Below are 23,614 nucleotides of genomic sequence, written 5' to 3' on the forward strand. Positions count from 1 at the left end.
CTATTGTGAAAATATGAGAAGGAAGAACTATGATACATAATTATAATATGACTGGGTCCCCAAATATAATTATAGCAGGAAACCCATCTCACGCACCCCAAATATATACATGTATGTAGGTGTGCTTTGAAAATGTAGCTTACAATTTAGGATAGAGGATGAAATAGGGACTAAGTATTATGAAGCTTCAGCTATAAATACTCCCTTCCATCTTAAAGGGAAAATGTTCGGCTTATAAAGGAAAAGTGGCATACCAAGGTCTGGATGAATAACACAGGGAAACATTTGGTCAAATTTTTCTCTAGAAAATAATACCTCTTTAATGATGTAATACGACATCATAATGCTCTTTAGTACCTCTTTAATGATGTAATGCGGAGTCATAATGCTATTTGCTAGTAATATATGGGAAGGTGAAACTTCTCTTTTCTTGTACCCATTTCTGCCATGTTTCTGTGTGACCTTTCAGAGTTGCAAGCTCTAAAGGATCCAGAGTAGTAGATGTGATACAAGGATGGCCTGCTACTCTGAAGTGTGAATATAAATTCCTGGTGTACTGAAGATCCCAGGTACTTGCTGTATTTGAATTCAAATTTGGAGCTCTATGCAAATATGACTGAATGGACAATGAAATGTTTTTACATTCTTATAGCAGCTAGTGCAGCAGGTAGAAGGGTGTGTGTGAAAGGGTTAATCAAATGAACACTTTGGAGTATTCACTCACTTAATCATTCCAAAAGCAGATTATCTCTTCACTTGCTCTAACCTGGTCATCTCCTAACACTGTATTTGTATTGTTGTGTTTGTTGGTGCCAGACTCACTTAAACTTCCGAGTCCAGTAAGTGTTATAATTTAATTAAGGCTTGGGGTGTTGAAACTGGGTGCTAGACCCATGTGTATTAAGTTGTGTGCTAGACACATCTAATCCCCTGGAATATACAAGTGTTAAAAGCTAGGCTAAGATTCCTGGGTTAAGGTAATAGCTTGGGGAATGGGCCATTAAGACAATCAAAGGAACTCAGTGTGAGATGCCAAAAGAGTGGGGCCCCTTTCCCTCAGCAGATAGAGCCAGAACTTAGAGTAATATGACCTAGAAGTAAAGCAGGAAGTAGGAGGGACAGAGCAACATTTTGAGAGTACATTTGATGTCTGTTTGGATCCAAGACTGCAGCTATGGGAGAAGCAATACCCTCTTTGGGTGACTGTGCTTTGAACTTCTCAATCGTAGGCTCAGGTTGCAGATATGTATAAATAAACCATATATCACAAAGACACTACAGTCTCCCCTATGCATCATTCCCAAAAGAAAGCACAGAAGCACATCTGGAACCCTTGGAATCTCACATACTCAGAGATTGTAGTGGCATTCAACAGTATAATTGAATATATTATTTATAATGAGTTAAAAAAAATGTTTAGATATACTTTCCCCCCAAAAATGGAAGCATTCCTGTTGGGGATGACAGGAGCAGAAATATTAAAAGTTGACCAGAAATTGTTTATGTATGCCACTATGGCAGCTAGAATTTTATTAGCCCCAAAGTGGAAGCAACAAGAATTACCAATGGTAGGCAAATGGCAGAAAAGATGATGGACTATGTGGAATTGGCTTCTTTGCCAATTCGGGGAGAATCCGAAACCAGAGTGACCAAGTTTCCCAGGGAGAATGGAATAAATTTGTTCAATACATAGACAATCATTGTAAACATATAAAGGCACTAGCTGGACTGCGATAAAGCTTGCAATGTTTAAAAGAAGAAACTTTCTACTTGTGCTTTAAGTTTTAAATAACTTAAAATAAATGTATAATTTAGATGGTCCAAATGAAATGGAGGGAAGTCAAAAGCTCGGCAGAGCTAAAATTTGTAAAAGGTGATATGATTTTATAATATTGTTAAAAATGGAATATATATATATATATATATATATGCAGGTTTTGGTGTCCTCGGGTGTCTTCCCGTGTAAAAGTTGGGGTGTCTAGGCGACGTTTCGACGAGGTCTCACTCGTCATCTTCAGGCTGGTGCTTTCGGCTTCTTGTTACTGGAACAGAGCGGGATCTCAGTGTTTGAGTTCCTATAAATACTGTAGAGGGGTGTGGTGTATTGCCTCAAAAGTTCTGGGCAGAGGGGAAGTTCCCAGGCTAGTGTTCTTTTCTTCTTTTGTTCCTTAATTACTTGAGGGATATCTTGAGTGATTTCTTGAGTGATATTCTGAGTACCACTTAGGTGGGTCATTAGGTGTGGATTAGTTGCTAAAGCCTTCGTGTCTTGACCTCTTGAATTTGTGAAGAGTTTTTCTGGGAAGATGGCTGTACTGCACTTAGTTGTGCTTTGGCTTGGCTTCGTGTATAGGGGCGAGCTGTGGTTTTGTGCCCTGTGCCAGCCAGATCTGTGTAGGGATTGCAGGGGGGTGCAGCATCCGGAGTTGCCACTATGGTTTGGTTACTGGATGGTGTCTGTAATTTATCTGTGGAGAGGGTCTGGGTTTGGGTCTGGTGTGGTTGATTGGTGGTGGCGTTCTGTGTGCCTCTGGATCTGGTGTCGGTTTTTGTGGGGAGGGCTAATTTCCAGATGTCTGGCAGGCGGGACGTGTCGTCACGCTTGTTCATGTTGTGAGGGTGTTTCTCTATCTCGATGGCTTCCATGATTATTCTCTTGTGGTGATGTTCCATGTTAAAGAGCAATTTGGAATCTGCAAAATTAATTTCGTGTCCTGTTTCTTTCATGTGTTGGAAAAGAGAGGAAGATTTTTCTTCTTTTTTGACGGCATTCTTGTGTTCTGCGATACGTGCATTTATTCGTCTGTTTGTTTGTCCAATGTACGTGGCTGGGCAGACTTTGCAGGGTATTTCATAGACCCCTTGGTTTTCCAACTGGATTTTATCTTTGGGGTTTCTGAGGATATTGGCTATTTTTTGGTTGGTGCAAAAGGCTGTTTTGATATTGTGTTTATGGAGGATTTTGCTAATTTTATCTGTAGTGCCCTTGATATAAGGAAGGAGGGCCATGCCATTGTTTTCTTCCGTGTCTTGGTTTTTGGGGGGTGTTTCTTTTTGGATTAGCTTCTTAACCCTGTTTTGCTGGTATCCATTGGCGATTAACACATTTGAGAGATTCTGTAACTCAATGGATACCAATGGATACCAATGGATACCAATGGATACCAGCAAAACAGGGTTAAGAAGCTAATCCAAAAAGAAACACCCCCCAAAAACCAAGACACGGAAGAAAACAATGGCATGGCCCTCCTTCCTTATATCAAGGGCACTACAGATAAAATTAGCAAAATCCTCCATAAACACAATATCAAAACAGCCTTTTGCACCAACCAAAAAATAGCCAATATCCTCAGAAACCCCAAAGATAAAATCCAGTTGGAAAACCAAGGGGTCTATGAAATACCCTGCAAAGTCTGCCCAGCCACGTACATTGGACAAACAAACAGACGAATAAATGCACGTATCGCAGAACACAAGAATGCCGTCAAAAAAGAAGAAAAATCTTCCTCTCTTTTCCAACACATGAAAGAAACAGGACACGAAATTAATTTTGCAGATTCCAAATTGCTCTTTAACATGGAACATCACCACAAGAGAATAATCATGGAAGCCATCGAGATAGAGAAACACCCTCACAACATGAACAAGCGTGACGACACGTCCCGCCTGCCAGACATCTGGAAATTAGCCCTCCCCACAAAAACCGACACCAGATCCAGAGGCACACAGAACGCCACCACCAATCAACCACACCAGACCCAAACCCAGACCCTCTCCACAGATAAATTACAGACACCATCCAGTAACCAAACCATAGTGGCAACTCCGGATGCTGCACCCCCCTGCAATCCCTACACAGATCTGGCTGGCACAGGGCACAAAACCACAGCTCGCCCCTATACACGAAGCCAAGCCAAAGCACAACTAAGTGCAGTACAGCCATCTTCCCAGAAAAACTCTTCACAAATTCAAGAGGTCAAGACACGAAGGCTTTAGCAACTAATCCACACCTAATGACCCACCTAAGTGGTACTCAGAATATCACTCAAGAAATCACTCAAGATATCCCTCAAGTAATTAAGGAACAAAAGAAGAAAAGAACACTAGCCTGGGAACTTCCCCTCTGCCCAGAACTTTTGAGGCAATACACCACACCCCTCTACAGTATTTATAGGAACTCAAACACTGAGATCCCGCTCTGTTCCAGTAACAAGAAGCCGAAAGCACCAGCCTGAAGATGACGAGTGAGACCTCGTCGAAACGTCGCCTAGACACCCCAACTTTTACACGGGAAGACACCCGAGGACACCAAAACCTGCATTCCTATACCCGTGAAAATCTACGAAAACAAATATATATATATATATATATAGATATATATATAGATATATATATATATATATATATATAAAACAGTATAATCGAATATATAATGCCTTACCTGGTCAGGGAAACAAAGTATCCTAGGCCATCTCTTGACCATAACCAGTTTATGTTATGTTTTATGCCATGTTTTAAATCAGTGCCTGGGTGCAGTAGCGCGCTGGACGAGGGCCAGCAATCATCAACTTAGGTTGCCAACTATGCCCTTTCCTGGACAGGGATAGCTTAGCTACAGTGATTCATGCATTGGTAGCTTCACAATTGGACTACTGTAATGTACTCTATGTGAGGTTTTACTTAGGATTGATCTGGAAACTGCAGTTGGTGCAGAATGTTGCAGTCAGGTTGTTGAGTGGAGCACCTGGATGCACACCTATTATACCTACATGGAGAGAATTGCATTAGCTGCTGATCAGCTACCAGGCTATGCCAAAGGTCATTTTGTTAATATATTATGCCCGGAACAACTTGGGATCAAGGTTGCCTGAAGGACCACCTGTCCTTGGTAAGGTCACATATATCACTTGGAGAAATTCTATTAATGGCATTGCATCCTATAGAGTATCACAGGGCAGTGACCTGAAAACGGTCATTTTCTGCTGTTGATCCTGTACTGCCATATGTGAAACAGCAACAATCAGTTGCCTCAGATATCTTGTGAAGACATATCATTTTCTCCTCCCAGGCTTTCCCTGACCCGTAAGGTTGGACCTGGCTTTATGTCACTAAATCCTCAGAATTTTTGTTTTATTCACTTTTATATACTTTTCTATATTTTTATATTGCTGTTTACTGGTTTTTACGTTGTGTTTTCATTTTAATGATATAGTGAGAACCCAAAGAGTGCTCACTACTGGTTCTTCATCACCCTGCAAAAAAGTAGCAAATGGAGTTCTGCAGGGTTCTGTCCTGGGCCCACTGTTATTCAATGTATTTATAAATGACTTGGACAAAGGAATTGAGGGGATGTGCATCAACTTTGCAGATGACACCAACCTGGGAGGGGTAGGTAATGCTGTGAAAGACAGAATCAGGATTAAGATGGCCTTAACAGATTGGAGAACTGGACCCAAACTAACAAAATGAATTTCAGTAAGGGCAAATGTAAGGCTCTACACTTAGGCAGGAAGAACCAGATGCACAAATAGAAGTGATTGCCAGTAGTACATGTGAAAAGGATCTAGGGGTCATGGTAGGCCACAAGCTTAACATGAGTCAACAGTGGGATGTAGGATCAAAAAGAACTTATGTTACTCTAGGCTGCATCAGCAGAAGTATAGTGTCCTGATCAAGGGAATAAAAAGGTAAAGGTACCCCTGCCCGTACGGGCCAGTCTTGACAGACTCTAGGGTTGTGCGCTCATCTCACTCTAGAGGCCGGGAGCCAGTGCTATCCGCAGACACTTCCGGGTCACGTGGCCAGTATGACGAAGCTACTCTGGCGAGCCAGAGCCGCACACGGAAACACCGTTTACCTTCCCGCTAGTAAGCGGTCCCTATTTATCTACTTGCACCCGGGGGTGCTTTCGAACTGCTAGGTTGGCAGGCACTGGGACCGAGCAATGGGAGCGCACCCCGCCGCAGGGATTCAAACCGCCGACCATGCGACCGGCAAGTCCTAGGCGCTGAGGTTTTTACCCACTGAGCCACCCGCGTCCCGATCAAGGGAATAGTCCCGCTCTATTCTGCCTTGGTCAGACCACAGATGGAGTTCTGTGTCCAGTACTGGGTACCACCATTTAAGAAGAGTATTGACAAGCTAGAATGTGTGTAGTGAAGAGCAACCAAGATAACCAAGGGCCTGGAATCTAAGCCTTAAGATAAATGGTTGAGGGAGCTGGGTATGTTTGTCTGGATAAATGGGGACTAAGAGGAGATAGAATTGTAGAATTGGAAGGAACCACATGGGTCATGTAGTTTAACCCCCTGCAATGCTTAAGGTGGGGCTCAAATCCACAACCCTAAGATTAAAAGTCTCATGTTCTACTGACTGAGCTAGCCCTGAAATAAGATAGCCACCTGCAAATACCTAAAGGGCTGTCAATATGGAGGATAGAGCAAGCTTGTTTTCTCCTACTATGGAGGTTAGGACCCAAAACAAGGGCTTCAAGATACAAGAAAGGAGATTCCGACTAAACATCAGAAAGACCTTTCTGATGATAAAAGCTGTTCAACAGTGGAATGGAATCCCTTAGAAGGTGGTGGACTCTCCTTCCTTGGAGATGTTTTAAAGCAGAGATTGGACAGCCATATGTCATGGATACTTTAGTTGAGATTCTTGCATTGTGGGGGGTTGAACGAGATGGCCCTTGGGGTCCCTTCTAACTCTACAATTCTATGATTCTATGTTTGTTTTTAGACTGTACATTAGATTTTTGAAATATAAAGCAGTATATCAATGCTTTCAATTAAAGAAATAAATAGCTACTACTCTGGATTCCATGTAGCACACAAACCTGAAAGCTCATACAAAAGATTTTTCTACCTGAGATGGAATAGCTAATGGCACACACACATACCCCAATTCAAGGTGCACAGATTCCAAGGCCAGTCTGGCACTTGAGGCAGAAAATCCCCACAAGTGCATCTCCTCCACCCCCATGGCAGTAAAAAATGCAAAAACCATACATTAAATAGACATATGCTACTGTTTCATTACTCCCCAATTCAGTTACCAGAGACAGCTCCCCCAACTATGCCAAATAGCAGGGCTTATGCACTGTTGACATTCCTTGTGATCCTGAGGAGCGAGGTGAACCCTGAAGAATGACAACTCTCACATTTACAAAATTTAAACATTCTTCCAAAAGGGGAACATAAGGAGAAACTAGAGACAGTAGTTTACTAAGAATAGGGAACAGGAAATATAATATACGGGACAGCTGTATGCATCAGGAACAGAAAATTGTAACCACCATATGTGGAATAGAAACAGATTTCACCAAACTCCCAAACATAATTCCTGGGATTCTTTGGAGAATCCCCAATAACTTTGCAATGTAAATATGCCCTAAATTAATGACAAACCTATTTCTAAGTAATCTCTCATCTTGACTAGAAATTTCCTCTGATGCACATAAGGGGATTAGGTTGCTCTATGAAAATGCTTGTTATTGATGCAGGGCCTACAATCTGTCCTCCATTGAATGAATGAATGAATAAATTTATTACGGTCATAGACCAGAAGAGAAGAAAAAAACATAAAAGGCAGCAATAATTTACAAGGGAATGATGGTGTCAATTAAAAGTTGTAAAATTATACATAAAAACAATACACATATACACACACACCCACACACACACACATATACACATACTCATATATGCACTACAGTATATGTATGGGCTTAAAAAAGGGGGGGGCATCTGTCCTCCATTAGTGATGGACAAAAGTGTTTTCAACAGTGAACAAACCAATAAAAATTATGTCAGAAAAAGTGATCAACTAATTAATATATTGCAGATTTAATAATATGTTAGGCATGAATGCCACAGAATACTACTGTGTATTAAAAAATTGAAATGACTACATGCTCAGTAAAACTTTTTTTTCAGAGGTAGGCAAGCTTTATGGAGGCAATGGAAAAGGCAGACATGCTTTCTTAAGGCAGGTAATTTAATTCCATTTATTGTCATGGAGCTTTCCTTGCCCTAGCCGACAAATAATTTTCAGCACAAGGAAAAAAACAAAATTGACTATGCTTTGCAGTGCAATCCTATACATTCCTACTCAAAGGTAAGCCCCATTTAGCTCCATGAATCATCACAGCGTCAACAGGCTGTAATCCTGTTTACCCTCACTTGGGAGTTAAGTCCAATGATCACAAAGGGCCTTACTTCTGAGGAAACATGCACAAGATTGGGCAGAATGACTGTCAAATTCAGAAACTGAGAACATAGAAAATATTTTCTTCTCTAAACTCGGCAGGATTAAGGGACAAATATATACAGGATTTATCTATAAACCTATTAAATCACCACTCAGCCCTGTAGGTGAAACCTCTGCCCTGCCTCTGAGGACACATCTTTTCTTATCCACAGTCATTCACTTGAGCCTTTCTCTAACTTTAATGGGGAGCTGTATTTTACAGCAAATTTGTGACTCTTCAGATCAATGGTTATGGATGATTTGCAATTCAAGGGCTATTAAAGTAAGCTTTTCTTTTAAAATAAATCAGTGTGCTTCGACTCAGATGTTGAGCCTACAAATATAAGCATGAAGTTTGCGCTAAGTATTTATACATCTAAAGATACTCAGCAATTTGAATCTTCTGTGTAGAACACAGCACAATGGACCAAAATCAAACCAGAAGTTAGCAATACAAACTATGATAAGTAAGCAACACCAAATGGTGGCTCATTTATTTATTTCATACACCGCTTGACTGTTAAAAAGAAAACCCTCAAACTGGTTTGCAAAAGATAAAACAGTAAAATCAAACACCTAATGACCACTTCCAATGGGTTCATGTAGATATTAAAGAGCAGTGGAGATAAACAGTCCCCAGCAGCATCCCTGGCCTGAACCCCTGGCCTACCTGGCAGCAAGTCAGTATGCCAAGTTCCCAGTCCAGGGCCAATCCACATGTCCAGAGTCAAAAACCAAAGAACAGTCCCACAGAGATCCTGCAGGATCCGAGCCATGGCCCAACCACAGGCAGCTGAGCAGGCACAGCCCCTCAGCTCTGCTTCCCTTTTGTATTTTGCCTGCTGATTGCAGCATCTGGGCTTGACGAGGCAGATGACCCTCACCTGCTCCAAGCCTACTCCAGTTGAGGAATCACAACCCAGAGCTAATGAGTCCCACCTGGCCACCCAGGGAGCTGGGCTGTGGGCCCTTGCCTGCCTCTGCCTCCTGGAGTTGCTCCCTGTGTCTCAGAGCCCACCGTGTTCATGGAGACAGGGACTCCTCTGGCTCTGGGTCCTGTGCTCTGACCCCCATCCCCTCGTCATCCTCCGTCCCCCTATGAGTACTTCCTACACCAACCTCTCCTTCCCCATCCCCAGCTTGCTCCAGTGTGTCCCAGTCCTGGCTACACCCCTTCCCGGGATCCTCTTCCTCCTCCTCCTCCTCCTAGATCTGCCCATGACAATCCTATAACAGGCAGGGGTGTGTTGTCCAATGGTTACAGTTGTAGTTCAAGTCAGTTCTCCCTTTATAGCTAACTTGCTCTGCTGATCTCATTATGTTCCCTGAATAAAAGTGGCCCAGTTCAACCCCAGCCTGTGTGTTTGTCTCTTTATTCAGTCATCAGAGCGCAAATTGTTCCCTAATCTTTAACTGCTGTATTTTCTGACAGGCAGTAAAATTTAAAAAGGGCTTTCTAACAGTAGATTATATTACGTTTTCAGATACTGCACAGTTGAAGAATGCCCTTCCTTTCCCATGTTGTTGCTCTTCTCTCAAAATAAATGATAGTGCCAGACATGACAAATGCCATGTAGTGGAAGGCTGAGAATGGTCAATGAGTTCATATATACGCTCCCACATTTCAGCTTCAGTGGATGACACTGAGATCTAGTTACTGGAATGGGAGAAAAAGTATTTCTATCCACTTTGTCCACACCATCTATCTATCTATCTATCTATCTATCTATCATCACATATCTCTTAAGTATAGCCCCCTCACCTTTTTTTTCTAAACTAAGAACCCAAACCCTTTCTTCATAAGGGAGTTGCCCCAGTCTTGTGAACATTTGGTTATACATTTTTTTTTTGCAGAATTACAATATCCTTTTTGAGATGTGGGGACCAGAACTTTACACAGAATATATAGCTGTATAATAGCATTACAATATTGGCAGTTTTATTTTCACTGCCATATGTAATGATCCCCCAACATCGAATTTGGTGTTCAGTTGCTGTCTTTGCGCTATTGTATTTCACGATATGGAAAGGGACAGGAAAATAAAACTGCCAATATTGGGCTGCTATTATGCAACTCTATGGTGCAATGAAACTTGGAGTACCAGGCACTATTCTTGATTAGTAAAAACCATTACTGGGGCCCTCAACCCAGATAGGCGCCATGTACTCAGGGAGCTCTTATTAAAACCTTTCATTCTACAGCTTTTCCCAGTGCTACTATTTGCCCCTAAGGGACAATTTTCAGAGTGGTTGCAATAAGGCAATGATCTCTGGCTGAAGAGGGTAACCACCTCTGAGGCAGAAGCTGCTGATGTAACAGCAAAATGTAGGCCCTCTTGGAAAAGAAATGGATTCAGTGATGCACATTTGGGCAAGCTGCTTCTAAATATTTGATTAGTTTCTGCATGGAAAAACTAGCTGTATCATTGCTTGCTGGATCTAGCTTTTTAGAGCCAGTTGTATTTTGCTTTCAGTATGCTTTTCCTTATCTTTTAGGATTTCATATTTATTTACAACATATGGTCCAAAAGCCATGAACCATTTATAATAATGTTTCTTATGAATTTTGGTTGAATAATTTAAGGGTGCTGGATTCAGATGTTAAAAACTCAGTGTGTAACACATTAGTGAAGTGTGCCATTTTTTTTGCAACCAAAAGCCTCTTATTTATGGCTGCCTTTTGCTATATATGGATTTAGACTCTGGTACATTACTGTCATAGATGTGCAATGGAACAGCAGTCAGTGCCAATTCAAAGTGACTTTGAACCAAGTTACAATGAGGAAGGGTTGAAGTTTACACAAAAGCCGAGCTTTTTCTATCATTTCCAGTCATTCCATTCAAGAAATAATGAGAAAACTGTGTTGTGCCACAAGATTTCTCACCTATTCCTTCCTGAGGAGTGTCACAGAAGAATGAATAGGGGGAGGAATGGGGAGAAAGAGAAGCAACTGGGGATGCTTCAGAAATTAGTTTTTTTGTTAATTCTGATATGAGCTGTTTGGATCCACACCTCCCAAACTAATGTCTGGACTGGAATATAGTCATGCTTTGGATTTCACACTTTCCCAAATCTAAGCATTTCTTTGCACAAAAGGTATTCAATTTGAATATTTCTTTAAAAAAACACACATTTAGGAATGTGTGTTTCGGGAGAATATGCATATTTGAATACAAAATCCATGCAGTAGGATTCGTGCTCCCTTGCCCTATGTGACCCAAACACAGGTGATAGCATCAAAAAGAAAGGTCTAGTATGGGTTCCACAGGACTACAAGCCTACCTTGCAGGGTTGGCTAGGGAACCGCTCTAACATCGCAATACTCATGCACTCTGACTTCCGGGTTAGCGCCTCCAGCAATGGCGGATTTCCTCTGATCGGGAGGAATCCGCTTCGTGGAAATCAGGGTCTGGACCGCCACGGCGAGGCAGAGACCCATTAAAAACCACAGGTGGGAGAAGCCTGTGGACGTGGGATTCGGCTGGCACCTTTTGCGCCTCCCCTACTCGCGGGGAAACCTGGTTTCGGGGATCCGGAGCGACGTGGGGTGAGCGGCGCGGTGCTTCGAATCGACTGCTCTTTTCATGGTATAAATATGAAGAAGATCTGCAGAAGGTGACATGGAAAAGAGTTAAGAGCCTCGGACAGAAGATCACCAGGTTGATGGACTATATGGAATGGATAGAAAGGACTGACAGAACCCGAGACCAGGGAGAAGAGACAGTGGATGAAGACTGGAAGAAAGTTTAAAAATTTATTTAGAGAAATATTGTAAAATTAATGAGTGTTAGAAAAATGTTGGAATGAAACTATACGGCTTAGGTAGAAATGTTATAAGGAGTTATGTACAAATAAGTTTTAGGGTTTTTTACGGTAAAATAATGTTAAAATAAATTAAGACAATTAAATGACAGAAAATAGTGAAAGATGGAAAGGATTTGCTGAAATAATTAATAAGTAGAATACACAAAAGGGAGGTGTGAGGAGGTCGATGAAACAAGTTAATGAAAGATAAAGATATGGAAATATTGGATGTGTTTTTAATTGTTTTTGTTTTTGCTTTGATGTATTGTGTGCTTTGTTCTTTTTTTATATGTATTGATTTGTATTGTTTAATTTCTTTTTTCTCTCTTTTTCTTACTTTTTTCTGTAATCTTAAACTTTCAATAAATATCATTTTAAAAAAAAATACTCACGCACTCTGGCAACTTGATTCTATGCTTCACTGCATTGAGGCAGCAGTAGCAGGCCATAACATCTACCCTAAGCAACCCAGCTATGGAACTTTACTGTGCAGAAGCAGGCAGTAGCACCACATGTCAGGAGTTCTGCCTACACTCAAGTAGAACCCTGGCAGAGACACATGCCCGACTGGCATGTTCCCTCCCTCCTGATTGATCGTTCAGAGCTTCATAAGCTTTCTTCAGCCCGAACATCACAGCGACCGATGCCAACCAACACTGGTACACTTAGGGATCCGCAGAGTTTATGCAACTTGTGTAACAGACCTCAACAACTCAGCATTTTGGCTAATCTACTTTATTTAAATATAAACACACACGGAGCACTGCAACATGGCTCCCTCTCTCTCTCTAGCATCAGACTGCAAAGAGAAAAAGAACAAAGGACAATAGTCCCACTTCACAGAACACAGTAACACAAACATCCTGTCTCCATCACTTCCCACTCTGTGGAGTCAAAACACATACCGTCATGTGAAAGACAACAATCCCATGACTGCAATCATGGAGCAGGAATTCTAACACCACACTCCAAAAGCACTTGCTAAATTGACAGGTCAAATTATGGGTCAAGCATCCAAAGCATTACTTGATTGGAGCTGTAACAGAGACACTTCTTTCCATTACGATAGCTAGGTCTATACAAAGAAGAGCATGCCCCGCACTTCAGAATATAAAAATCTGGGTGTCATAAGGAGGAAAACTAAGCTCTGGCAGGATGGAAGTTAAATAAATTTGGGCTGTTATCTTCATATGTATGGACCTTACCCTTAAAAAACAAAAACCCTTCAGTTGCTGGTGTCTGGATTTTCTCTACAAAAATTCTACAAAAATAGGACAGAATGGATACATACCAGCATTTGTAAGATACTGCACATTTCGCATCACTCCTTCAGTGTAGGCCCCAGCCTCGTAACTGTCCATCTCACCAGAAACAATATGTGCCACTCTAGCCACACGCCCTCGGATGGCACCAGCTGCACGATCTAAATCATCGGCATCCTGTTCTCTTAGGGCAATGATGCATTTGTTTACATCCTCAAGGATATGACTTTCTGTGTGAAAGAGAAACAGCAAAACATGATTATATAGACCAAGCTATCACTGAGGATATATGAAACTAATCAAACCAGTCCACTGGCATGTAAGTTAACATTTCACTTATGTCAGTGCAGGCTGGTCCAAACAGCCTTTAGCTAACTCTGCGTAAAATGTTCATGAACACCTGAAGCATCACACATTTTCCATCCTTTCTCACACCTTTTTGAGGGGGCATGTCTTTTAAAGCTTCCTTCCATTTATTTCATTTTAATATTTTTGTTTGTTTGTTTCATTACATCTTTATCTGACTTCTCTCCCCTTCTCTCAGCAGTTCTGTGAAGTAGTTTAGGCTAAAAGAAAGTGACTGGCCCTGGGCCATCTAGTCAGCTTCACAGCTGAGTGAAGGCTGGAGTCTGGATATCCCCCACTTGAGATTAGTTTCACATGCCTCTTGACTTTTTAAGGTTAGCCCATGACATGATGGTATCTGAGGCAGAAAGATAATGTACAATCTACCCCTGCCTGGTTAAACAAAAACAGAATAACAGTTGACAATATTAATGGCATCCAACAATCATCTCTATTTATGCTCCATCACTTCAGACCAAAATGTCAAACTTCATCCCACATAATAAACTTACAACCTCCAACAGAGACTATAGATCCTTTTTCTTGCGTCTAGCCATTGCCATGTAAATTACAAATATTAAATTTCAATGTTCAAATAATAGGATGAGAAGACTCATGTTGATGCCTAACTTGCTCTAAAGCACATCTAATCTCTGGAAAGGAAAGCACAGCAAAGCAACAGGACCCCCTTACAAATGGAAAAGTGACCCCTTAATACAAGGGAAGACTTAGGAAAATTGCATTGAGCCACCAAGATCTCATGGAGTGGGGCAATCCTTGACACTTCCCCATTGTTACTGAAGTGGGGCTGGGGATCATGTAGGTCTCACACTGTCAGTGTGAAGGTACTTTTTGTATCTTCCCCATGATACAAAGATAAATTCTGTTTCTAAGATTTCTACAACAGCCAAAAATGGAGAGGAAAAGGGATAAGTCTTTACTAAAATTAGTGTCTATTAATAAGGAAATTACCAGAACCAAGGGACCTATTTGACTTATTTTAGGAGTGCAGCTAATCACTATTCTGGTTCACAGACTTAAATCTATCCTCCCAGAGATGAGAAAAACATTAAGGAATATTGGACAAGAATATAAAGACAATATATTCTACATAGAAAGAGAATAAGAAAGCAACGGGCTTATTGTGGTGATTCTGTAATCATTAGCATTCATATAGCATTTCTGAAGCATGTCATATACATTTCCCTCAGCAATCTTTACAAAGAAGGTCTACAGTGCAGAAAGAGGGCTGAAGATGAGATTTGAATTAGGTACCTGGCTATCTGGCTCAGATTTACTCAGATCTGATGGGAGGCTTCACTTAACAGTTAAGTAGCAACATTTTGCACTGGCTGCATCTTCAAGGGTATCCCTACATAGATTCATGCATTCATTCAATCTGGAAGTTAAGCCTTCCAAACTTTATGCCTTAACTGAACCACTTGAATAGCAGAAACCTCTCTATTCTTAGTCAGACATTGGTGAGAAATGATTGTTACAATGCCTATCACCCCATTTATAGGTGGATGGGTGTATTTGCCACATGACATTATGGCCTGAGAGTGATTAGCCCAATGAGGAGAGGTGGTGACAGGCTATTAAGCCTGTTCTGTCCCACACTCTTCCCTCTTCTTTATTCAGCAACCACCCTCCTTCCCTTTTGCAGCATGGACCCACAGACTAGTCTGTTTTCCAGGGGCTGAGTAGGATTTTTTTGGGGGGGAGACCCTAATTGGCTCTGGGTCTCCTCTTTTTTGCCTACTCCACACTGCTGGGTGATGTTTGTTGGTGTTCCTTAAATTTGGCTAGTTGGCATGTAGTCTAGGCAAGTGAGATGATTTCAGAAAGAATGGAACACTTATCTGAATCAGTGTTGGGTTGTGGGCATCCCTTAGTCACTGTTGTCAGGCATGGCCTGCAGGTGCTGGGGGGTGCCCTTTGGCCTGATGGACACATTGGGGTGAACGTTGGCCAATGGGGCCACAATGTGCCTGTTGGGCTCTTACACCCAAGGTCCACGCAGCAGGGAGGGAGGAATCTTAGGAAACCTTGTAGCGTGTACACAGTGTGAGACTGTTAACTTGACCATGTTATGGGGGTAATTTCTATTAATGAACACCTGCCCGGACCTAATTTGATTTGGTTATATTGGTTGAATCTGACTAGTTAAAATTTGTTTTGCAGATCCTCAAGTTGTTATATTTAATAAATATAACCTATTTATCCACATTTGGTCATTTTGACTCATCTTCCTGGTGTGCTGGCAATTGGATATATGTGCAAATCACGAGAGGTTTCTTAAAGTTGTCCAAGCACTTGGTAAACTACTACATGCACCTGGCAATCTTCTTGACAATTAGAGGGAGAAAGACCAAAAAATGGTAGCTAAACAACTTGTTCAAGGTCACTTGAAGTGACACCTTAAAAGTAAAGATGAAGTTTTGCATCTCTCCTGATAATGTTGTTACAAGTTTTCCATCAATAGCTAGAGGGCCCCAGTTAATTCACCAGCTTTTATAGGATGACTAAATTCACTTTGAAACAAATAGATGAACACTTAAATTTTAGGTTCCCCCCCTTGCTCCATTAGCATTATATGACTGCAGACATCTTTGCAATGTTTTTACTTCTTGTGCAATGTGAATAACAGAGTGAACATCACATCAGATTATACATTGCTAAGTGCTATCCATTTCAGAGATGCCAATAAAATATTGTCAGAGGATAATGGCCATCTGCTGCTCCTACATAATTGCTCAGGTGAAGACACTGGTTTTGTGGAAATATTCTATTGTAACTGCTTTATATCTGCAATACCAAACCCTGACACAAATGTGATGTCTACCCGTGGCAGTGAAATTTGTCCTCTGTGTCTTTGTTGGATAGTAAGTGCAGACTGACATTAAGGTTGCAATTCACAAGTCATTTAAAGCAGCAAACTTGCACCTAATCCAGGTTTGGGGCCAAGCTACACATTACACTTAACTGAATGTAGTGTACCCAATGACTTTCAGCCTTTTTTGCTTTAATAGTTGCTTCAGGAGGGGTCAGGGAGACCAGGGAAACAGTAAGGAAGGGGCACTGCACTGGTTTCCTGTTCTAACTGATCCACTAAGTGATCACCCACAGATTTAATCATTATACAATACGGAGAGCAGGAGTGCAGAGACTGATAATGTTCTGGATTCAGACTGGGCCATCGGTACCCATATATGAATCTATATCTCAAGATGCAGAAAACCTGCAAGCAGCAGATAGTGCTCTGTTGACCTTGAGATAATGATGCTCAGACACTCGCTATTTATACTTGAGCTGGGCCAATCAAGAGGATTCTACCAATTGTAGGGAATGATGCTGCATGGCTTTATTCCCCTTTGAGCCTGGATATTTTTGTGAGGCTGGAGCACACATAGTCCAAGGTAGCTCACCAAGCTAGGTGTCAGCTAGAATCCCTGGCAGATACAGAATTTTTTAAGGTGTTACCTGCTGAAAAGTGAGGAGTGAAAATGCTTGTTAGAGCAACATTTGAAATTATGATGGTGAAATAAAATATATTTGTTGCTAAACTGGAAAAAGTATGCCAGCAAAAATTTAAGGCTTCTTGTTGTTAATATATAGTCTGAAGTTCAAGATGTAAATAAGAGACATCGGAGGGAAATAAGAAGAGACCAGCTGGCTCATCAGTATATTCTTCAGTATATTCTTTGTGCTAACCCTCTCCTGTCACAGCATATAATCAAACTTTCTTGAGCAAATTCAATATCATTGCCTGGGAGGACATTCCTTGCTTTTAAGTACCTCGGGATGAGAAAGAGATTCACATCTGTTCTGATTTTTCTGTTCTGTTAATTTTTGTTTTGATCTCCTTCCACTCATCTTTATTAAGACCAAGTATAATAATTCTGAGTTGCCATCATCAATTCTCATTTCATTGCCTATCTTTTAGGTTATAAGTCAATTTGGCTTATGCAACAAGGCTGGCTGTAGATGGAAAACATCTATTAGTTGATTAATCTAGAGAGAGAGTCAATAAAAGTAAGTTGGCTGCAATCCATTCCAATCCACTATGAATCAGCTGGAATGCAAGCAGCAATCATTTAAATCAACATTTTTCCTACCTCATCAATATTTTTATATTGCATTTTAATAATGGTTCAGAGAAAGAGAAAGGATTTTAGCATTCAACAATATGCCATGAATTACTGTTCAGTGAGTTCCAGACTCATGTACTGCAATCCGATTGTTCAAGAGACCTCCTCATGTGTTTACTGAATGCATGAGGAGAAAGCAGCATCACACCTGCTGGCAGTGCCCCAACAGCAATATTCTAGCTGGTAACACACCCAGGTGGCCTATTATAAAGTCTTTCCACATCTACCATTTAAAGTTGTATGGCTCCCAAGTTTTGGGGATATTTTGGCATGCTGCCACACAACATCATAGCTGAGCTACTGCTCCAGAATAATGTACTGAAAAAAACCTGTTTTTTCCTCTCCTATCAATATGTGTATGTGTGTGAGAAAGATCCAGAATGGATCCTCAACATGTTCACTTGTGTGGCATGTGTGCAAGCATCCATTCCAGTTTCTGGGTGGAGGGGATGTGGTTAGTGGGTGAGGCTTGGGAAATGTCTGTTTTGCACAGCTACCCGACAACTGGGAAACACTGGCCTGCGAGTGCTCCAGTTGGAGAACAGCCTATACCAAAGGTGTCATGGGCTTTGAAGACACTCGAACTCAGGACAAAAGGGAGAAACATGCTAAAAGGAAGGCACGCTTGGCAAATCCACACCATGATCAAATCCTGCCCGGAAACCAATGTCCCCACTGTAGAAGGACGTGTGGATCCAGAACTGACCTCCACAGTCACTTACGGACTCATTGTTAAAACCATGTTTATGGAAGACAATCTTACTTGGCTATGAGTGATCACCAAAGAAGAAGAAGACCCTCTGATAGGTTTGCCTGAGGAAACAGATGTTCGAGACACTGGTACTGAGTCAAAATATTTCCCTTGACAACAATCATTAGTTGCAGAAGAAAATCCATTGCAGTAGTCAGGTTCACCATAGCTCAAGCAATCACATGGTTCCTCTTCTAATCTATACTCCCACAAGGTTAGAATGCAAAAGTACTAGACGTTAAAACCAAAATAAAAGGCTATGGTTGTGTGCATGCTCATTATTCCAACATTTACTGGCTGGAGGAACATGAGGGTATGTAAGAGATGTGACTATAGCCATGGAACTTTTCTCAGTTTGGGCACAACACAGCCATTAATATGGAAAGGAAAGCCCTAGACTCACTCCAAAGATGCAGATAATCAGCTACAAATTCAATCTTAAGAACGCTGAATCAAGGTGCAACTACAGCACTATAAAAAGGTAAATGTGGAAAGGCCATCGCCTGTGTTAAAAACCTGTCAAACCTATGAATACATATAGTACTGTATCTAAACAGATCATCACCAACATCATCCCAGTATATATGCTGTATATGAATACAGTGTGGGTAGGACCAATGGCAATCTTCACATAATGCAAGGCAGCTGTCACCAGTTAAGCCACGGGTAGGCTATCTGTGGCCCTGTGCACCTCTTGGCCTAATTTCACATAGGTGGCAAGAAGGGTTAAAACAGAGGAAGGGAGGAATGAGCAAGTGAGTGAGTGAGCTCTACCCACTTTTAGCCCTGGTTTTACTCACTTTTCAGTCCAGTCCCACTCATAGGAAAGGACCCCTGCTCAGTGGTAGAGCACCTGCTTTGCATTCCAAAGGTCCCTGGTTCGATGCCCAACATCTCCAGGTGGGACTCTTTAAGTGCTACTGCCAGTCACTGTATATATTACCGATCTAGATAGACCAATGGTCTGACTTGCTTAGCGTATGGCAGTTTCCTATGTTCCACAGGCATGTGACCCATGAGGAATACCCACAAGGGAGAGTGTCTACCAGCAGAAAAAGGGTTCCCTACCTTTGACGGAAACCATGCCCTTAAAACTATGTAGAAAAGAGTTCAAACTGATAGGAGTGTAATTGACAAGAGTTCAAACCTTAAACTTTCCACAGTTTTAGCAAAACAAAAGCAGCAAAAAGGCATGTGTTCAAGCTGCAGAAGGTGGAGCTTTTTAAGGGAGGGAGGGAGGGAGGGAGGGAGGGAGATTTAAGGGAAAGAAAGCATGCATTTAGCTTTATTTTACTCAGAAAGTAAAAAGAAAAAGAAAAAGTAGCAAATACCACTAAAACATCTATCTTGTTTATTTAGACAGTGGAAGATTGAGCCTCTTATAATTTACATACAGATTGTCTGTGCAGAATAATCCTCCTGCTCCTTCACTCTCCTTGGAAAGAGGGCATGCAGGGATATGAACTAGCAACTCTTAAAAACACATCAGTGAATTCTTCCCCCTCTGTTCCTCCCAGACTGAGACACCAAGGGTACAGTATGAAACTCAGAATGGGGCAAGAATCCCTGGATCTATCATCATTTGCTTACAATATCCTGGGGATCCTTAGCTTATCCAAGAGCAATTATACTCTACCATTTTGTTGCTATTCAGTTGTGTCTTAGAATAATTAGGGTAACCTCATTAATGTCCTGTGTGGTTTGCTATTAAGCTCACCAGTGGGGAGCTTAGAAAAAGTACCTCTTAGTCAATGATTGGCTTGTGCATATATAAAATATATACATATCCAGATGCTTTGTTTAGTCCAAAAGAATTGGACTAAAGGTTTGTTGTAGGGGGGAAAACATAACAAAGTTTTAAAGACAAAAACAAAATGCAATATCCTTTTGCATTTGATCAGGGAATAAGTGCTCAGGAGCCCAATGCAGAGACATGTATTGGTGAAAAACAGGCCACATTTTATTTGTAGTCCATGGCTGGTAGGGAGTGAGGGCAAGATTAGGAGACCAGAAACCCATAAAACCATGGTCAGCCTGTATAGAGAGGTGTAACAACACAGAAATGTGACCCAGTGCTATGAGGATGCCCTCCACAATGACCAGTAATGTGGAGGGCAAAATTTCTTCCCACCTGTGTTAACCAAAGACTGCTCAAGTCATAGCAATGGTGCCCAGCCAAGGGAGAGAGGGCGAGTAAGCTGTCACTGAAACGGACTCTCTGCTTCTTTTCTTGATGTGCAAAGGCTCAGTAGCTTTAATAAATAAACAAGCCTGTCATGTACCCCACTCTCTGCATACTGTGCACCTAGAATAACGCTGCATCATAATGACACACACTTGCAGCCAGTGTAGCATTGTGAGAAAACAGGATGGCATGGCTTGCCAAAGGCTGAGGCTGCTCCCAGGCACTTAAAGGGGCCGGGGATATTTCTGGAAGGAGAAAGATTAAAGAAAGAAGCTGCAGCCATTTCCGGTTAAATACCTTACTCTGAAAACTGCTATGTTTTTAAACCCAATCAAGGTTTACAAATGTGTGTATGGAAGTGTTTTAAAACACACGTAGACAGCGTATGTAATCTATGCTGCTATGAGAATCACTATTGTAACACATGGGGTATGGGAAACTGTACAACATTTATTATGGGCAGCTTCCCTAAATTACTACTTAAAACAGCAAATCAAGCTTAATAAATAAAATGAATGAAGTTTGAATAAAAAATGACACCTTGGTTGTTAAAAGATATTTTTTTTTAGTGAACATAAGGTAAATCAAATAAATGCATCTTGCATTATGCTGAAAAACCGTGTCAACTACATGATCATTAGGCCACAATGTGAACACCCATATTCAGTTAGATTTGTCCCCCATAGTGGTAACATTTGATTAATTAAGGAACCTCATCTCACTATGGAATGGCTTGGATGACATTTCCTTTCCCGTATCTTTTTATTTCTTTTTATTTTCTTTGATTTGAAATAAGAATTTGCTCCCATTCAAACTGCACTAAGATCTCAAACAGGAGTGGGGAAAATAAACTGTGAATAATATATATATATCGCCAGTGTTCTATGGGAGGCTGATTGATTGCCTAAGGAGATGGCTCACTCACCGTGCTTCCTTAACAGCGCATCCAGAAAGGTCAGCATTACCTGGCATGTGGTCACTCTCTCTTAAGATTCCACAGTTCAAAGAAAATTGCAGGCAAAAACCCCCTTGAGTTGGCAATAACTGACTTTATGTGTAATTAGTTAGCAAAGGAATTGAAAAATTGTGTCCCAGAGTTCTTTGTGTTGATCTAGCAAACACAGCTCTGGCTTGTATGTGCAGTATCTGAGCTTCTAGCTGAAGAGTTCTGTTTTGATAGGCCCTTCAGCTCTTTTGCAAGTATAATAAACTGACCAAATATCAGTTCTCTAAGAGCAGATAAGGAAGCTGCTGGTGGGGTGGGGTGGTGCAGCCCCAAACCAAATGCCTGATCTGGTTTCTCTCAAGCTGTCTGGTCATAATAAAAATGTGTGGTGTTTTATGCAAATTCTGCAATATTTTCCAACATTTTTCTGATGGAAATAGGGACATCCCATTCCAACATCCCATTCCATAATTTTACTATTTATACCGCACACATCTTACTGGGTTGCCCCAGCCATGCTGGGAAGCTTCCAACATATATAAAAACATTAAATATTTTTAAAAAGCTTCCCTATACAGAATTGCCATCAGACGGCTCAGGGGTTGGATAACTCCATCCCATCCAACTTTTCACCAATGAAAATAGGGATGTCCTAAGGTAAAGTGGGACATTCCAGGATCAAATCAGAAACTGGGACAGCTTCTCTAAATCAGGGATGTCCGTGGACACTTGGAAGGTCTGCAGTATGGTTACTGGATTAAGAAATGTAACCAAAAGCATAAAATGCATTAAAAATTCTAACTTAGGGTGAAATATATTTAGAAAGATGTATTTTATTATATTTGTACTTGAAAAAAGACAGATTAAATGGATTTAGGAATGAAAACGTGTGCAGCTGACATAGACTGAAAGTAGATGGATCTGCCCATTGCGATTCCTCTCCTCCTTGAAAGAAGCTGCCACAAACCACACCCTTTGTTTTCATGATGTCATAGCCTTCTTCTTCCTTGCTACCCCCCCCCCCCATTAATGCATGAAATTGTAGTCTTCTTTAAACAAGTATTTCAATACATTTTACTATCTGGTAAATTGTTAATCTGTATTTACCCAAAGATCAGAAAGTTGGGGGTGGGAGAGTGAGCCTGTAAATCTGGATTTTCAAATGTTGATAGTATGAGTATGAGTTTTTATTGTCCTGACATAATACTTTTCCTTTAGAAGAAAATGAGAAATAATTTCAATACACTCCTATTCTGAAGGCTTTTTAATATACATAATCATTTTTAGAAAGTATGCTGTATAATAACAGTCTATTTCTACAAAGTCAGACTTAATGTTATGGGTATTTTATGGATTAACTACACTGGTGTTAAACCTTTTATTACAGCTACTAGCAAGTCATATTCAAACTGTAATGTTTAACATTCCCCCCCCCACAATCTTTCTGTACAGCTGCACTAAAAGTAAACCTAGAATTAGCATCATGTGGTGCACTCATCTGAAAGCTGGCTTTATAGGGAAAGAAGAAGAATGTCAATCAGAACTTTTGAACTACTGATGGAAAAGTAATTGCAAATAAAGATAAAGATAGGAAAGCCTAAGATCTCAATCATATTGCTAGCCATTGTCTATTTACAATATGCTGTGCAATTTGCTTTGAACAACTTGAATTTTCCCTGATTACTATCTTAATGTCTGTGACTTGTCGCAACAAATTTGAAACATAAGCCTGATCATAAACTATAATTTACTGTCACATAACCAATTATCCAAGCTGCTTTACCAGTGCAAGTTCTGTTCACTTAAACTGGGTTTCTATCCCTGGAATGTTAAGAGGATCAGGCCAGCAGAGACCGAAAACAGCATGGTACAAATCGAGCTTTTGCTGGCAGAATGCCTGTAGCCTACAGCTTGACCTT

At 41.0% G+C, this 23,614-nt stretch overlaps 1 protein-coding gene across 10 annotated transcripts in view; it reads right to left on the reverse strand.

Annotated features, from left to right (window-relative positions):
• The window catches only part of CTNNA3 (catenin alpha 3), a 541,298-nt gene that overhangs the window by 121,831 nt on the left and 395,853 nt on the right, over positions 1 to 23,614 (reverse strand). For all 10 annotated transcript variants that reach the window (XR_014525905.1, XR_014525906.1, XR_014525907.1 and 7 more), the window contains one exon: positions 13,347 to 13,547. Coding sequence is in view for 7 of the 10 variants with exons in the window: in XM_083502498.1 (XP_083358624.1) it covers positions 13,347 to 13,547 (201 nt within the window). In the remaining 3 variants the exon portion in view is untranslated. The remainder of the gene's footprint in view (positions 1 to 13,346; positions 13,548 to 23,614) is intronic.

The sequence above is a fragment of the Podarcis liolepis genome, assembly GCF_965112155.1.
Source record: "Podarcis liolepis genome assembly, chromosome: 5".
NCBI classification, from domain to species: Eukaryota; Metazoa; Chordata; class Lepidosauria; order Squamata; family Lacertidae; genus Podarcis; species Podarcis liolepis.